Below are 17,685 nucleotides of genomic sequence, written 5' to 3' on the forward strand. Positions count from 1 at the left end.
TGATGAAGTCAAGTTGAATGCTTGGTTTGGGAAGTAAATGATGACCTCAAGGTTCAGCATAGTGAGCCTAAGGTATTCATAGAACAACAGAGTGAAATACGCTACAAAGGCAGTTAATAAAACAGAGCCCTAAAGACCATTAGAGGGAATGCCAGTGAAGCTGTGGGCTTCCCTGGTGGCTCAGATGGTAAAGAGCCCACCTGCAATGTAGGAGACCTGGGTTCGATCCCTGGGTCAGGGAGATCCCCTGGAGAAGGGATTGGTTACCCACTTCAGTATTTTTGCCTGGAGAATCCCATGGACAGAGGAGCCTGATGGGCTACAGAGTCCATGGGGTCGCAAAGTTGGACATGACTGAAGTGACTCAGCACGCATACACACTCACACACAACACAATGAAGCTGCGGCGAAGTTAGTAACTTCATATCCTGCTGCCAGAAGACAATGTTGATACATATCAAGAGCAATACAGGTGTTTACATGCTTTGATGCAACTACGATTTTTAAGAATGTATTTATTCCAAGGACAAATTCATCAAAAAAGTAAATAGATGAATATATTCAATGAATACCAGGTGACCAATTCTAAACAACCTAGGTGTTCAGTAATAGGGTAATAGGGCTTCCCTGGTGGTCCAGTGATTAAGAATCTGCCTGCCAATGCAGATGACATGGGTTTGATCCCTGGTCTGGGAAGATCTCAAATGCCTTGGAACAACTAAACCAGTGTGCCGTAACTATTGAGCCTGTGCCCTAGGTCCCTGGTACAACTACTAAGCCCAAGTACCTAAAGCCTGTGCCCTGCAGAAGAAAAGCCACCACAATGAGAAGCCTGCGCACCATAGGATTACAAACAGTAACCCCTGCTCATTGCAACTAGAGAAAGCCCATGTGTGCAGTAACAAAGACCCACAGAGCCAAAATAAATAAAACAATAAACCTTAAAAAAAAACTTACAGAAAATAGTTTAAAAAAATAGTAATGAACAATTTCAGAATGTTGACTTGACAGAATATAACTACAGTTTAGAAAAGGGGATACAAAAACTACATTCCTTACTGTTAGTTATTTTAAAAATACCTATGCATGTAGTGTTTTAAAAGTGCTATACAAAATGTATAGTAATGGGAAAGTACTATACAAAAATGAAACCAAATGTTAAAGACTGATTGAATTAGCATGGATGTATTTTTCACCTTTAAAAATTTCTGGTACACTAATACACAGTTTAAAATGATTTTAATGTTTGCAAAAAGGGTTTCCCTGAAAAAGGAGTGTGAGGAGGAGAGGAAGGAGGTAGATAAAAAAAGAGTATTTTTAAATGGCCTCAAATATTCCTTTTTCCCCCACTACACTCAATGACATGACAAAATACTCAACTTTTTTACTTATGAAAAATTTTACATGTGCCAAAGAATATATAAATTGACATGGCAAGTAAAAAGAAAAACAAACTAATATGCAGATTATATAAACATTACCAATATTTTGACATCCCCCACATTTCTCTTCCCAATCGTATCCTTTTCCCCTATTGCTGAGACTATCCTCTATTATGAATTTGTGTTTGTCACTCTCTTCATTATTAATAGTCTTTTACAACATACAGATGTATCCCTGAACAATCAGTTAAACTTTCTATTTTTTGAAATTTATATAAACTGTATCAAACTATTACTATTTGGTAACTTGCTTATTTCATTAAAGATTATGTTTTTGATATTCATTCATGTTGTTATGTATTGCTATAATTCATTCATTTCTTCTACTGACTTTGTTGTCACAAACAACTGAGCTTGAATCATTCTTCTTGAACATGTCTCCAGGGTTTAATCTAAGGCAGAATTTCTAGAACACACAGTCTACCCATCATCTTCAACTGTAAAAGTTAATGCCACATTGTTCTCCAAAATGGCTACACCAAGTGACAGTACTACTAGTAATCTGTTCTTGCTCTTCTACATCCTCACCATACTGCCTATTGTCTGATTCCCATCACTAGTCTTCACCTTCCTTCAGTTATTCCTAGGCACTGCAGTGAAATTAATATTACCATGTAGAACTTTGTCTTCTGCTCAAAAACTTTAAAAAATTCTTTTTTATCTCCTGACTAAATCATAAATCAGGCTTTTAAGTCCTCCACAATCCTTCCAAACCCACTGTGCCAAACTTAAACTACACTCCTCAATGAATCTTGTCTTAAACTGGTTTATACTTTATTGCCTCAATCCTTTTATTCATGGCATTCCAGCTTCTCCTCCCTCACCACCACATGTTCAAATTCTACTGTCCTTTAAATTCCAATTCAAAAATTATTTTCTCCTAAGAAAGCCATCTCTCATCTCTATTCCTATGAATTACCTTTTTTTGACTTTCCACTTTTCCTACCTTGTATAAAAACAATGATCTTTATTAAGCACATGCTGTGTACAAATGCTCTAATATTTTATACCATGATTGCTAACTTTCATAACAACAGTGCATGAAAGACAGATAATTTCATTCCAATATAACAGACCTGACAAGCTGCAGTGCTGTATTTTGTGTTATTAGGCTTCTTTGATTTCAGAGACTATATTCTCTTTCTACTACACTGACTGTCACTTTGACTTAAAAATATCACTAACATTGATTAATAATTTAACTTATGTGTAAATTTTGCTCTACAAAAGATGTGAAACACCTAATTACTTGCTCAAGTATATTAATATCATTCTTACAATGATCTGAGATGGCTTAAAGAATAAGATATAAACCACAAAGGGAAAAATCAAAATCAACGTAAAAAGAGGAAACAAATACACTACCTATAAGTGATAACATGGTTGCTTGCATTGTACACAAAATTTTACAGTCAAGGCAACTCAGGAAAACACCAAATTTAATTCAGTGCTAGAAAGGACAAAGCTCACAAGTACCTGAGGGCAGGCAAGAATGTCCCATACTAAGCTGAAAATAAATTTTCATGTCATACAGTGTTTTTATAAAGCGATATTACTGGTGCATTGGAATAAAAAATTCTTAAGAGTCTGGCTCCATCTGTGTGTCCTATATAACAACACAGTTTAAGTGTTTAATTTGTTGAATGACTGAATTTATCAGAGGAAACAAAAAACTAACATCCACTGAAGACAGTAAAAGGATGGAAAAAGGGCTTTTCAATGTGAAATAGCCACTGAAAGGAATTTATTAAAGTCAGAAAAAAATGAATCAAACCACCATTAAGTAGAAATGAGGATATGGCAAAAGTTACACAGCACTGATTTTCAGAAGAGAATATAAACGGGAAAGAGTATTGTCCAGCAATACCTGGTTAGACAGAAATTAAATTGTAATAGAGAAGGCAGACAGGACTGTGAAAGCAAACGCTGCATACTGAAATGAAGGGAATACAGAAAATCAAGGAAGTAAGGGAAAGCGTTCATGGGGACATGACTGAAATTATTTATTACAAGCTCTATGCTGAGAAGATAGTTACTGATAGACTAGAGGGCAAAAGAAGGTAAAAAACAGACTCATAGTTCAAAAGGAAGTAAAATAGAACACTGGTGGTTTATGGTGGGAAAAATAAATGCAAACTCAGAGGTCTCTATTTGATAATATCTTTTGGGTTTTTTTTCCTGTATTTTTCCAAACAGTATCTTAAAATGTGAGTACCATTCTTAGCTTGTGAGCCTTACAAAATCAGACTGCAGACCAACTATAGTTTGTAACCCCTGGTTTGCAGGACAAAATTCTAACTTCTTATTTTCACATCAAAAGACATTTATAACCTAATTCCAATTCATTTCTCTAATCATGTTATCCCACACTCACTTAAGTCTTTACTTCTTAGATGCATAATTTTTCAGTTTCCTGAATATTCAATCTAAAGGCTTTTCATTGCTGTGGGCCATTGCTCTTGCAGTTCCCTTAGGTTTTTCTCTATTTCTCAGTTTATACAGTTATTTGCATTCAAATCCACTGCAAATGTCACTTCTTTATATACCTTTCCCAATTACCCAAGGAGTGGTCTATTATCTTTTCTATTTAAAAACTTTTTTTTTAAAATTGTTTCTCTCCCTCTTAAATCCTTCATCATGCTGAGTGATATTCTCTTTACAGTCTACTTCCTCCTATCCCCAACTACCCTGAGTGTCTAAGTCAAGGATGGTCTTAACCATCTTGATATTCCCACTCCCCGATACAGATGCCTAACAATACTGAGCACTATAGCACATGCTCAATAAATATTAACAAATTAATGAAGCACCTCACACTTTTTAATATAAATATCTATGTGTAATAATGACTAAGATAATACACTAAAACTACAGTTTTATACAATCATAATTGAATTCCACTGTTTACATTTTTAAAAAATGAAAAATAATTTCACTGTGATTTTAAGAGAATTTTCTATTTTACATGCCTGGTTGTGTTCATGAGCTGTGTAATTATCTGTTCCATTATATTCTGTAAGCTGTTCTCTTCTTTTTTCTCTAGTAAGAATTTTATGAACATCATCTTCCAGTCTATTGAAGAATCCTCCATCATGTGACAAAGTCTGAGAAGAACTCAATTCCTGTCAAAAATGAATTAAGATTCACTATCAATCAACACAAAAGTGCACACATTTAATAAACCTAGTTGGCCACTAGAAGCATGGAAAATGAAAGAAAAATTATAATTAAGAGACAAATCAACCATCTGATTCTTCTCTATCTTCAGGTGATAATCAGCAGAAACACATATGCAAATATCCTTTTCTTTACATTTTTTGAGTTGGGTAATTGCTTTATTTTTAAATTATTTTTATACATGTACCATACAATTTATCCGTTTAATTAATTAGCACAATTATTTTTTAATATACTCATAGAGTTGTACAGCCATAACCCACTCAAAAAGTTTCATCAGCCCAAAAAGAAACCCACAACTTACTAGCATCATCTCCCATTCTCTCCTAATTCCTGACCCCTGAGTTGTTCTCTAGGCAACACTGATCTACTTTCTGTCTGTATAGATTCGGCTATTCTGGATATCTGATATAAATGGAATCATATAGTATAAGGTCTTTTGTGACTGACTTCTTTCACTTAGCAAAATGTTTTCAAGGTTCATCCATATTATAGCATCTATCAGCACTTCATTCCTTACTGCCAAATAATATCCCATTAATGGATAGACCATATTTTATTTCTCCATTCATCAGTTGATGGACATTTGAATTGTTCCTTCTTTTGGGTACTGTGAATATTGCTGCTATAAACATTCATGCAGGTTTTTGTGTGGACATGTTTTCAGATCTCTTATATATTCAGGTATATATCTGTAAGTAGATTTTCTGGGACGTATGGTAGCTCTGTGTAACCATTTGAAAAACTGCCAAATAGTTTTCCAAAGTGAGTGTACTATTTTACAGCCTATCAGTGTACTAGTGTATGAGGGTTCTAACTTCACCACATTCTCACCAACACTTGTTATTATGCATCTCTTTATATTATAAAGACTCCAGTGAGTGTGAAGTGTGTGTGAATGAGATTCATTGTGGTTCTGAATTGTATTTCTCTGATGGCTAATTGTGCTAAGTATCTTTTCATGTGCTTACTGGACATTGGTATATCTTTTTCGAAAAATATTTATTCAGATATTTTGCCCAAGTTTTAATTGGGTTACTTTTTATTTCTGAGTTGCAGGAGATCTTTATATATTCTAAAAACAACATGACTTGCACATACTTTCTCCCATTCTGTGCCTTGTCTTTTCACATTCTTGATGTGAGAAGTATCCTTGGTATCACAGAAGTTTTACCTTTGACAAAGTCCAATTTATCCAAGAAATCACTGCCCAACTCAGGGTCACCAAGATTTACGTCTACATTTTCTTCTAAGAGCTTTTGCATGTAGCTACCTAGCATTATTTGTTAAGAAGATTATTACTTTCCCATTGAACTTGTCTTGACATTCTTGTTCAAAATTAATTCAACATAAATATTAAAGCTTCTTTCTAGACTCAACTTTACTCTGTCAACCTACATGTCTACCCTATGCCATACCACACTGCCTTAACTACTCTAGCCTTGTATTACTGTTTGAAAACAATTTTTACATATATTTTACACATGAATGATAAAGAGATGATTTTATCACAATCTACTCAACTATGTAAAATTACAGATTTTATATGTTCTCTAAGAAAAGTATCATTTCCTTTCCTGTCATAAGACAGACTGAATAAAATGCTCCTTTCTCTATTATAGGTTTTCCCTATGTCTCACATTCTTGAGCTTTAACATTCCCTATTTTACCCATTTCAATTATATCTGTGAACAAATAACCGAACAGTTCAATGACTGTCCATCCTCTTCCTTTTACATTATCTTTTAGAAAGAGTTTGAAAGAAACAAAAACAAGTATCAGTGCTTAATATATACAAATGATATTTAAAATGCTTGTAGGTGAAGGTGAAGGTGAAGGTGAAGTCGCTCAGTCGTGTCCGACTCTTTGCGACCCCATGGACTGTAGCCTACCAGGCTCCTCCGTCCAGGGGATTCTCCAGGCAAGAATATGGGAGTGGGTTGCCATTTCCTTCTCCAGGGGATCTTCCCAACCCAGGGATTGAATCCAGGTCTCCCACAATGGAGGCAGATGCTTTAACCTCTGAGCCACCAGGGAATACAAAATGCTTGTAGAGTACTTTATATTTCAAAACACTTACAGAAACATCCCTTTATTTGAATCTCATTAATATCATTAAGAAACTGATAGAGCAAGAATAATTTTCCCAGAAAATAATAATGGTCACAAGAAGTTTAACTTACCCACTAGTGATTCTCCTGCTAAGTGGTATAGACAGAACTCTAAATCTGCTTCATAAAATACTTCCCAGTATATTCTGATAACGTTTCATTTTAAAGCAATGAATACAACAATGCTTAAAACACTATTGAGCTTCCATGCAGGCTTCCCTAGTGGCTCAGATGGTAAAGCGTCTGTCTGCAATGCAGGAGACCTGGGTTTGATCCCTGGGCTGGGAAGACCCCCTGGAGAAGGAAATGGCAGCCCACTCCAGTATTCTTGCCTTTGTTGTTGTTGTTTAGTTGCTAAGTTGTGTCTAACTTTTTTGTGACCCCAAGGACTTTAGCATGCCAGGCTCCTCTGTCCATGGGATTTTCAGACAAGAATACTGGAGTGAGTTGCCATTTCCTACTTCAGGGGATCTTCCTGACCCAGGAATCGAACTGCCTCTCCCACACTGCAAGCAGATTCTTTACTGCTGAGCCACTGGGAAACTCAGGTATAGCATAATGATGGTAACTAATCAGCCTCTGGATTTCACTACTTTAAAGACTGCAGCTCCAATCTTTTTGTCCTGTATTTTTTGATAGCTACTGATTAAGAAGAGGTGGCAAGAATATACAGAAGAACTGTACAAAAAAGACTGTCACAACCCAGATAATCACGATGGTGTGATCACTCACCTAGAGCCAGACATCCTGGAACGTGAAGTCAAGTGGGCCTTAGAAAGCATCATTACGAATAAAGCTAGCGGAGGTGATGGAATTCCAGCTGAGCTACTTCAAATCCTGAAAGATGATGCTGTGAAAGAGCTGCACTCAGTATGCCAGCAAATTTGGAAAACTCAGCAGTGGCCACAGGTCTGGAAAAGGTCAGTTTTCATTCCAATCCCAAAGAAAGGCAATGCCAAAGAATGCTCAAACTACCGCACAATTGCACTCATCTCATATGCTAGTAAAGTAACGCTCAAAATTCTCCAAGCCAGGCTTCAGCAATACGTGAACCGTGAACTTCCAGATGTTCAAGCTGGTTTTAGAAAAGGCAGAGGAACCAGAGATCAAACTGCCAACATCCACTGGATCATCAAAAAAGCTAGAGAGTCCAGAAAAACATCTATTTCTGCTTTATTGACCATGCCAAAGCCTTTGACTGTGTGGATCACAATAAACTGTGGAAAACTCTGAAAGAGATGAGAATACCAGACCCCTGACCTGCCTCTTGAGAAACCTATACGCAGGTCAGGAAGCAACAGTTAGAACTGGACATGAAACAACAGACTGGTTCCAAATAGGAAAAGGAGTACGTCAAGGCTGTATATTGTCACCCTGCTTGTTTAACTTATATGCAGAGTGAAAGTGAAAGTGAAGTCGCTCAGTCGTGTCTGACTCTTTGCGACCCCGTGGACTGTAGCCCACCAGGCTCCTCTGTCCATGGGATTCTCCAGGCAAGAATACTGGAGTGGGTTGCCATTTCCTTCTCCAGAGGAATCTTCCCAACCCAGGGATCGAACCCAGGTCTCCCGCATTGCAGGCAGACACTTTAACCTCTGAGCCACCAAGGAAGCAGTACACCATGAGAAATGCTGGGCTGGAAGAAGCACAAGCTGGAATCAAGATTGCCAGGAGAAATCTCAATAATCTCAGATATGCAGATGACACCACCCTTATGGCAGAAAGTGAAGAGGAACTAAAAAGCCTCTTGATGAAAGTGAAAGTGGAGAGTGAAAAAGTTGGCTTAAAGCTTAACATTCAGAAAACGAAGATCATGGCATCTGGTCCCATCACTTCATGGCAAATAGATGGGGAAACAGTGTCAGACTTTATTTTGGGAGGCTCAAAATCGCTGCAGGTGGTGATCGCAGCCATGAAATTAAAAGACGCTTACTCCTTGGAAGGAAATTTATGACCAATCTAGACAGCATATTAAAAACCAGAGACATTGCTTTGCCAACAAAGGTCTGTCTAGTCAAGGCTATGGTTTTTCCAGTAGTCATGCATGGATGTGAGAGTTGGACTGTGAGGAAAGCTGAGTGCCAAAGAATTGATGCTTTTGAACTATGGTGTTGGAAAAGACTCTTGCGAGTCCCTTTGACTGCAAGGAGATCCAACCAGTCCATTCTAAAGGAGATCATTCCTGGGTGTTCTTTGGAAGGACTGATGCTGAAGCTGAAATGCCAATACTTTAGCCACCTTATGCGAAGAGTTGACTCATTTGAAAAGACTCTCAGGCTGGGAGGGATTGGGGGCAGGAGGAGAAGGGGACAAGAGAGGATAAGATGGCTGGACTGCATCACCAACTTGATGCACATGAGTTTGGGTGAACTCCGGGAGCTGGTGATGGACAGGGAGGCCTGGTGTGCTGCGATTCATGGGGTCACAGAGTCAGACACGACTGAGTGACTGAACTGAACTGAACCGAACCATTACCAGCATGCCTATCCCAAATTTTGTCCTTGATTTTTTTTTTTTAGTGAGGCATAAGCTTTCTTTTCAGCCTAAGGACAGAAGTTCTCAAAAGACACCTTGATATGAAACTATAGAAATGAAACAAAAATAAATAAACCACATACCACCCCACCTCTCACAACATGCACACCTCAAAAAAAAAAGACAAAAATGCAGCAAGTGTAAGAACACATATTCTTTAATAAGTCTAGCCAATTCAATTTCAATTTTCTGTCCAAATAATCAAAATTAGAACTTTTCATTTAATTTTATAAGCCCCCAATTATTAAACACTAACAGTAAGTCAGAAGAGAAAAAGACTGGCAAACACAAAATACGAAAACATCTATTCCAGCCACAAAAGATAACTAAGTTATGTATGTACGAGAAACAGAAAAAATAAGAGAATAACTGCCCTTAAGTTCAAAACCTCTGAAAAAGTTATTTTGGAGTAGAAACTGCATGATTTACCTCAGAATATGCAAATTTAAAAGTCATATTGTCAAAGTTACCCCTCCCCAACAAAGACTTACGTATAGGCTGGAATCCAGAAATTAAGGTTAAATTAAGATTAAGGTTAAATTAATTAATTAAGATTAGCACAAAGTAGAGAAAAGAAAAATAGAGAAGAAAAAAAATTAATGAAACCAAGAGTTGGTTCTTCAAAAAAATTTTTTAAATTGACAAATTTTCAGCTAGATGGGCTTAGAAAGAAAAGAGAGAAGACTCAAATTACTAAAATCAGAAATAAAAATGGGGACATTACTACTCATTACACAGAAATGATTATAAGAGAGTATTATGAACACATATATGTGAAATAAACTGGATAACCTAGATGAAGCGGAGAAATTCCTAGACACACAAAACCTTTCAAGACTAAATCACAAACAACAGAAATTGGAACAGACCTGTAACTATTACAGTAAAGAGCCTGAATCAGTAATCAAAAATCTCCCAGCAAAGAAAAGCCCTGAACAAGATGGTGTCACTGGTGATTCTACCATTTAAATAACTAAATCAGGAGTGGGATGGGGGGAGGGAGGGGATCAAGAGAAAGGGGATATATATCCATATATATATATATATACATATAAAAAATAATGACTGATTCACACTGTTGTACAGCAGAAACCAGCAACATTGTAAGGCAATTTTCTACCAATTAAAAGAGAAAAAGAAAAATAAGAACTAAATCAATCCTTCTCAAAATTTTCCCAAAAATCTGAAGAGAAGATAACACTTCCTAAATCATTTCATGAGGCCAGCATAACCTTGATATTGAAGTTAGATAAAGACACTACATGAAAAGAAAACTACAGACTAATATCCCTTATGAAACATCAAGCAAAAATCCTCAACAAAATATCAGGAAACAGGATTCAGCAGTATCCCATATACTGCTTGAATACAAGAATACAAGTCAACCCACAGAATGGGGGAAAATGTCTTCAAATCATGTATCTGATAAGTGATTAATATCCAGAATATACAGAGAACTTCTAAAACTCAGTGACAACAACCAAACAACTAACTTTTAAAAATGGACAAATGACTACAACAGACAGTTTCCCAAAGAAGACAAATGAATGGCCAATAAGCACATGAAAAGATCCTCAACATCACTTCATTAGGGAAGTGCAAATCAAAATTACAATGAGATACTACCTCAGACCCATTAGGATGGGTACTGCCAGAAAAAAATAAGACAAGTGTTCGCAATGAAGTGGAGAAACTGGAACCCTTGCACACTGTTGGTAGTATGGCTGCTGTACAAAAGCAGTAAGTACCTCAAAAAATTAAAAAGAATTACCATAAGATCCAGAAATTCTACTTCAGGGCATATTCCCAAAGGAACTGAAGGCAGAGTATCAAAGAGGTATTTGTACAGCCATGTTCACAGCAGCATTATTGCCAACAGCTAAAACATGGAAGCAACCCAAGTGACTGGCACCAAGTGAATAAACAAAATGTGGTATATACATAAACTGGACTATTAACCTTAAAAACAAAGGAAATTCTGCAATATGCTATAACACAGATGAAAACTTGAGGATATTACAGTAAGTGAAATAAGTCAGTCACAATAAGACAAATATTTATGTATGATTCCACTTCTATTGGCTACATAGAGTAGTCAAAGTCAGAAAGTAGAATGGTAGCTGCCAATGTTGGCAAGGGAAAATGAGGAGTTGTTATTTAATAGGTACAGATTTTAAGTTTTTTAAGATGAATAGAGCTATGGGGACAAATGGTGGTGATGGGCACACAACAACATGAACATAATACCACTAAACTGTATACTTTAAAATGGCTAAAATGGTAAATTTTATGTGTATTTTACTACAACGAAAAAAATGGATCATAGACTTTCAAGGAAGAATCAAAACCATAAAATAAATCATTGTGGCCTTGGCTTAGGTAAAGAGTTATTAAATGAACACCAAAAGCATGACTTAGAAAAAATCAATAAACTAGACTGCAAAATTCTGTTTTTCAAAAGAATGTTAAGAACATAAGGCAAGTCATGGTCTAGAAGAGAACATTTGCAAGTCATATATTTAATAAAGGTTCTGCAATAAGAATATCTAAAGGAACTTTCAGTTCAGTCACTCAGTCGTGTCCGACTCTTTGTGACCCCATGAATCACAGCACGCCAGGCCTCCCTGTCCATCACCAACTCCCGGAGTTCACTCAGACTCGCGTTCATCGAGTCAGTGATGCCATTCAGCCATCTCACCCTCTGTGGTCCCCTTCTCCTCCTGCCCCCAATCCCTCCCAGTATCAGAGTCTTTTCCAATGAGTCAACTCTTCACATGAGGTGGCCAAAGTACTGGAGTTTCAGCTTTAGCATCATTCCTTCCAAAGAAATCCCAGGGCTGATCCCCTTCAGAATGGACTGGTTGGATCTCCCTGCAGTCAAAGGGACTCTCAAGAGTCTTCTCCAACACCACAGTTCAAAAGCATCAATTCTTCGGCGCTCAGCCTTCTTCACAGTCGAACTCTCACATCCATACATGACCACTGGAAAAACCATAGCCTTGACTAGACGGACCTTAGTCGGCAAAGTAATGTCTCTGCTTTTGAATATGCTATCTAGGTTGGTCATAACTTTTCTTCCAAGGAGTAAGCATCTTTTAATTTCATGGCTGCAGTCACCATCTGCAGTGATTTTGGAGCCCAAAAAATTAAAGTCTGGCACTGTTTCCCCATCTATTTCCCACGAAGTGATGGGACCGGATGCCATGATCTTCGTTTTCTGAATGCTGGGCTTTAAGCCAACTTTTTCACTCTCCACTTTCACTTTTATCAAAAGGCTTTTTAGTTCCTCTTCACTTTCTGCCATAAGGGTGGTGTCATCTGCATATCTGAGGTTATTGAGATTTCTCCCAGCAATCTTGATTCCAGCTTGTGCTTTTTCCAGCCCAGCGTTTCTCATGATGTACTCTGCATATAGGTTAAACAAGCAGGGTGACAATATACAGCCTTGACATACTCCTTTTCCTATTTGAAACCAGTCTGTTGTTCCATATCCAGTTCTAACTGTTGCTTCCTGACCTGCACAGATTTCTCAAGAGGCAGGTCAGGTGGTCTGGTATTCCCATCTCTTCAAGAATTTTCCACAGTTTATTGTGATCCACACAGTCAAAGGCTTTGGCATAGTCAATAAAGCAGAAATAGATGTTTTTCTGGAACTCTCTTGCTTTTTCCATGATCCAGCGGATGTTGGCAATTTGATCTCTGGTTCCTCTGCCTTTTCTAAAACCAGCTTAAACATCAGGAAGTTCACGGTTCACGTATTGTTGAAGCCTGGCTTGGAGAATTTTGAGCGTTACTTTACTAGCATGTGAGATGAGTGCAATTGTGCAGTAGTTTGAGCATTTTTGGCATTGCCTTTCTTTGGGATTGGAAAGAAAACTGACCTTTTCCAGACCTGTGGCCACTGCTGAGTTTTCCAAATTTGCTGGCATACTGAGTGCAGCACTTTCACAGCATCATCTTTCAGGATTTGAAATAGCTCAATAGGAATTCCATCACCTCCACTAGCTTTGCTCGTAGTGATGCTTTCTAAGGCCTTTCTAAAGGAACTTTAGAAAACAATAAGAAGACAACACACTTTAAAATGAGCAGAAGACATGAATAAATATTTCCTCAAATAAGATGCAAGAATAGCTGATGAGTAAATAAAAAGACGTTCAAAATCACTAGTCATTAGGGAAATGCAAGTTAAAATTATATAGCCACTCATATAGCCACTGGCTATAATCAAAACAAGAGACAATATCAAGTGTTGGCAGGGATGTGGAGAAACTGGAACCCTCTTATGTTGCTGGTGGGAATGATAAACAGTACAGTCACTTTGGAAAACAGCTTGACAAGACACTTAAATAAAAGTCGAACATAAATTTCCATACAACCCAGCAATTTCACTCCTAAGTATCCACCTAAGAGAAATGAAAACACCTCCACACAAAGACATGCATCAAATGTTCATAGCAAATGTCCATCAACTAGGGAATAAACAACATGTATGCAATGGACTGCTACTCAACAATAAAGTAAGATGAATTACTGACACACTACAACACAGAAAAACCTCAAAAACATTATGCTAGGGACTTCCCTGGCAGTTCAGTGTTTTAAGACTTTAGGTTTCCAATAGAGAGGATGTGAGATGAATCCCTAATTGGGGAATTAAGATCCCACATGCCATGTGGCACAGTCTAGCAAACAAACAAAATAAACATTTTGCTAAGTGAAAGAAGTCAGATGTAAAAGAATACATGAGTCCATTCACATTGTGTGTGTGTGTGTGTGTGTGTGTGTGGTGCGCACATGTATGCATGCACTCAGTTGTGTCTGACTCTTTTTGCAACCCCATGGACTGTAGCAGGCTCCTCTGTCCATGGGATTTCCCAGGCAAGAATACTAGAGTGGGCTGCCATTTCCCTCTCCAGGGGATCTTCCCGACCCAGGCATCGAACCCACATCTCTTGTGTCTCCTGCATTGGCTGGTAGATTATTTAACTAGCGCCACCTGGGAGCCATTCACATCAGATTACCAGAAAATGCAAATCTATAGGAACACAAAGCAGGTCAGAATTTGCCAGGGGCTGAAGATGGAGTTGAGACTGACTACAAATGGATATAAGGGAACTTTGGGGGATGACAGAAATGTCTTAGATTTAAACTATGGTTATGGTTGCATAGTTCTTTAAATTTATTGTAAATTATTGGATTATATCCTTAAAATAGGTGAATGTTGCCCTATGTAAATTATAACTGAATAAAGCTTTTTTTAAAAAAGGACACCCATGATTCTACTATTTTACTTAAAAAACTAGACTACTACCTATACTATGTGCCCTCCACAAGAGTAACAAATTTAGTGTTTATCATTTTCATCTTTTACTTTTATAGATGCATCAGAAAACAACATAATTTCATTTTGCTTGTTTTACTTTTTATTATGAAAAATTTCACCTGTATACTCTACAACTACTTTAACAGTCATTATAATTTCTTAACAATTTATCCCATCCCCTTTTTCACTTAGCTATTTTATAGTATTAACATGACATTTCATCTCAAACTTCACATGGAGTAAGCTATAAAAAAATAAATTTTATAATTTAACTATAACATCATCACACCTAACAAAACATTATAATATCTACTCATATTTAAATTTCTTCAATTGTACAAAACTGTCTTTTACTGATCATTTCTCACATCTCCTTTAATCCAGAACATCCCCTCCCCACACTCCACCCTTCCTTCTCCATAACACTTTGCTGAAGAGACCAGGCCAACTGTCCTACAAAGTGTCCATCTTCTAGATTTGCCTCATTGATTCCATTAGGTATAATTTAACTTGTGCTTCTAATCCCTATTTATCCTGTAAAATGGAAGTCAGACCTTAGTGAAAGCTGCTCAGTCGTGTCTGACTCTTTGCGACCCCATAAACTACACAGTCCATGGATTGTCCTCCATGAAAGTCCTTCTCCAGCGGATCTTCCCAACGCAGGAATCGAATCAGGGTCTCCAGCATTGCAGGCAGATTCTTTACCAACTGAGCTATCAGGGAAGCCCAAAAAACCTTAAGACCTGATCTATATGTAGCTTAAACATTTTTGGAAAGAGAATTCAGTTTTGCTTGATTTTATGTTTTTAAAAATTGGTATCACTTTGATATGGTTCTAAGATTTTTTCACCTAACATTCCCTTTTGGATTCATCTATTTTGTTGCCTGGATTTATACACTAATTTTCACTACTGCATAAACCATTGTGTGATTATAATTAAAATTTATCCATTCCACTGAATATTTACATTTAGATTTTTCTGTTTTTGGCTGGGCTGTTACACATTTATAAACATTCAAGTACACAGATTACAGGATACATGGCAAAGTTTCTCTAGGCACATACATCTGTATGAGAACTGACAGGTCCTATCAGGGATCAGCAAACTACAGCCCAAAAGGGGCCTATTGCAGTTTTCTGTAAATAAAATGTTACGGGAACACATCCATGCTCATTAATGTATTGCCTATGGCTGTTTTTATATTATAGTGGCACAGCTCAGTACTTGTGAAAGAGATTTTGATGTATCCCTAAAATATCTGCTGCCTATTCCTTTACAGAAGTTTATTGACTCCTGGGTTATAATCTATTTCCAAGAACACCAAACTTATGCAAAATATTTGTACTAATTTACATTTCCACCAACGTAAACCAATCCATAACTCCTTTGACTTATAACCTCTGAATCTTGGTATTTCCAAACTTCATAATTTTTGCCTATGTATTGAGTGGGGAAAAAAAGTTCTCAGTGTGGTCGTCATTTGCATTTCTCCCAACAGTAGCAAAGTTGGATATTTTTTCATGTTTTTTGCTATTAATATTTCCCTGTTTTGTAAAATGTTTGATGTCTCTTATCCATTTTTAAAACTTTTTATCCTATGAGCCAGTAAAAAAATAAGACAATCTCTTTTTTTAACCATGTGATAGTTCTTTATGTATGTGGACACTAATTGTCTATCAGTTCTATGTATTGAAAATAGCTTCTCTCAATTTGTACCTTGTCTTTTAAAATTGTTTAGTATTTCTGTGGAAAACAGGTTACTTGTTTTGAGCAGCATCAAATTTATCAACCTTTCATTTTATAGTGTTTTTGATAAGTTTTTCCCTATCCCTCAGTGAGAAATATATTCTCCTGTATTTTATAGTTCTAAGGGTGGTATAATTTCTTTCATATATAACTATTTAATCTATGTGGAATAGATTTTAATGTATGATGGAAGGTAGAAATCCAATTTGATTTTCTTAATATGACTAACAACTGCCCCTCACTCTTTCATATATAAGACATTATGATGTGATGACCACACTGCAGTATTAGCACAGGAATAAATGGACCAGGAATAAATGGACCACAGGAATAAATGGATGAGAATACAGATATACCCTGATTTATTATGCTCTGCTTTACTGTGCTTCACAGTTACTGAGTTTTTTACAAACTGAAGGTTTACAGCAATCCTATGTTGTCATATGATTAGCATTTTCTATCAATAAAGTATTTTAACTACTATATGAACATTTTAAAGGACTTAATGCTATTGTACACTTAACAGACTATAGTATATTGTAAACATAACATATGCACTGGGAAACTAAAAATTTGTGTGACTCATTCTACTGCTCTATTTGCTTTATTGCGGTGGTCTAGAACTGAACCTAGGGTATCTGAAATATCTCCTAGGATATTCCTGTAGTTTTCAGTGTACACCAGTTTTCAGTGTTCACCTCCTTGGTTAAATTTATTTCTAGGTATTTTATTTTTCTGATACAACTGCAAATGGGATTGTTTTCCTAATTGTTCTGATAGTTCACTGTCAGTACACAGAAATGAGAGATTTCTGTATACTGGTTTTGTACTCTGCAAAGTTCACTTATTAGTTATAATTATAGTTTTTTGGTAAGTCTTTATAGTTTTCTATGTTAGAACTGACCTTTGAACAATCAAGAGTCTGAACCATGTGGGTCCACTTATATACAGATTTTTTCAATAGTAGATACTATAGTACTGCACTAGCTATGGTTGGCTGAATCCGTGAATGCAAAACTTCAAACACAGAGGAACCTCTAATACAGAGGAACTGGCTATACAGATAGCCAACTATAAATTACACATGGATTTTTGACTACATGGAGGGTTGGCACCCCTGACCCCTGCACTAGTCAAGGGTCAAATGCAAATAGAGTAATCTGTAAACAGTGATAGTTTTACTAATTCCTTTCTGATTTGGATGCCTTTTATTTCTTCTTGACTAATTAAATGCCCTGATCAGGATTTCCAATACTATGTTGGACCAAACTGTTTGTAACAGATTACCTCTTCATAAGCAGTGTACTATTCCTTATTCTTGGCGGCTTCTCAAGTGGCACCAGTGGTAA

General features: G+C 36.8%; 1 protein-coding gene across 2 annotated transcripts in view; it reads right to left on the bottom strand.

The window, feature by feature from the left end:
* GKAP1 (G kinase anchoring protein 1) overlaps positions 1-17,685 on the bottom strand; it is a 79,653-nt gene that overhangs the window by 21,959 nt on the left and 40,009 nt on the right. Inside the window, exon 8 of one of the 2 annotated variants that reach the window (XM_068974241.1) lies at positions 4,412-4,564. The exons of the other annotated variant lie outside the window; for it this stretch is intronic. Coding sequence (XP_068830342.1) covers positions 4,412-4,564 — 153 coding nt within the window. The remainder of the gene's footprint in view (positions 1-4,411; positions 4,565-17,685) is intronic. 2 annotated transcript variants of the gene reach the window in all.

Source organism: Capricornis sumatraensis, chromosome 6 (assembly GCF_032405125.1).
Source record: "Capricornis sumatraensis isolate serow.1 chromosome 6, serow.2, whole genome shotgun sequence".
In the NCBI taxonomy this organism is placed as follows: domain Eukaryota; kingdom Metazoa; phylum Chordata; class Mammalia; order Artiodactyla; family Bovidae; genus Capricornis; species Capricornis sumatraensis.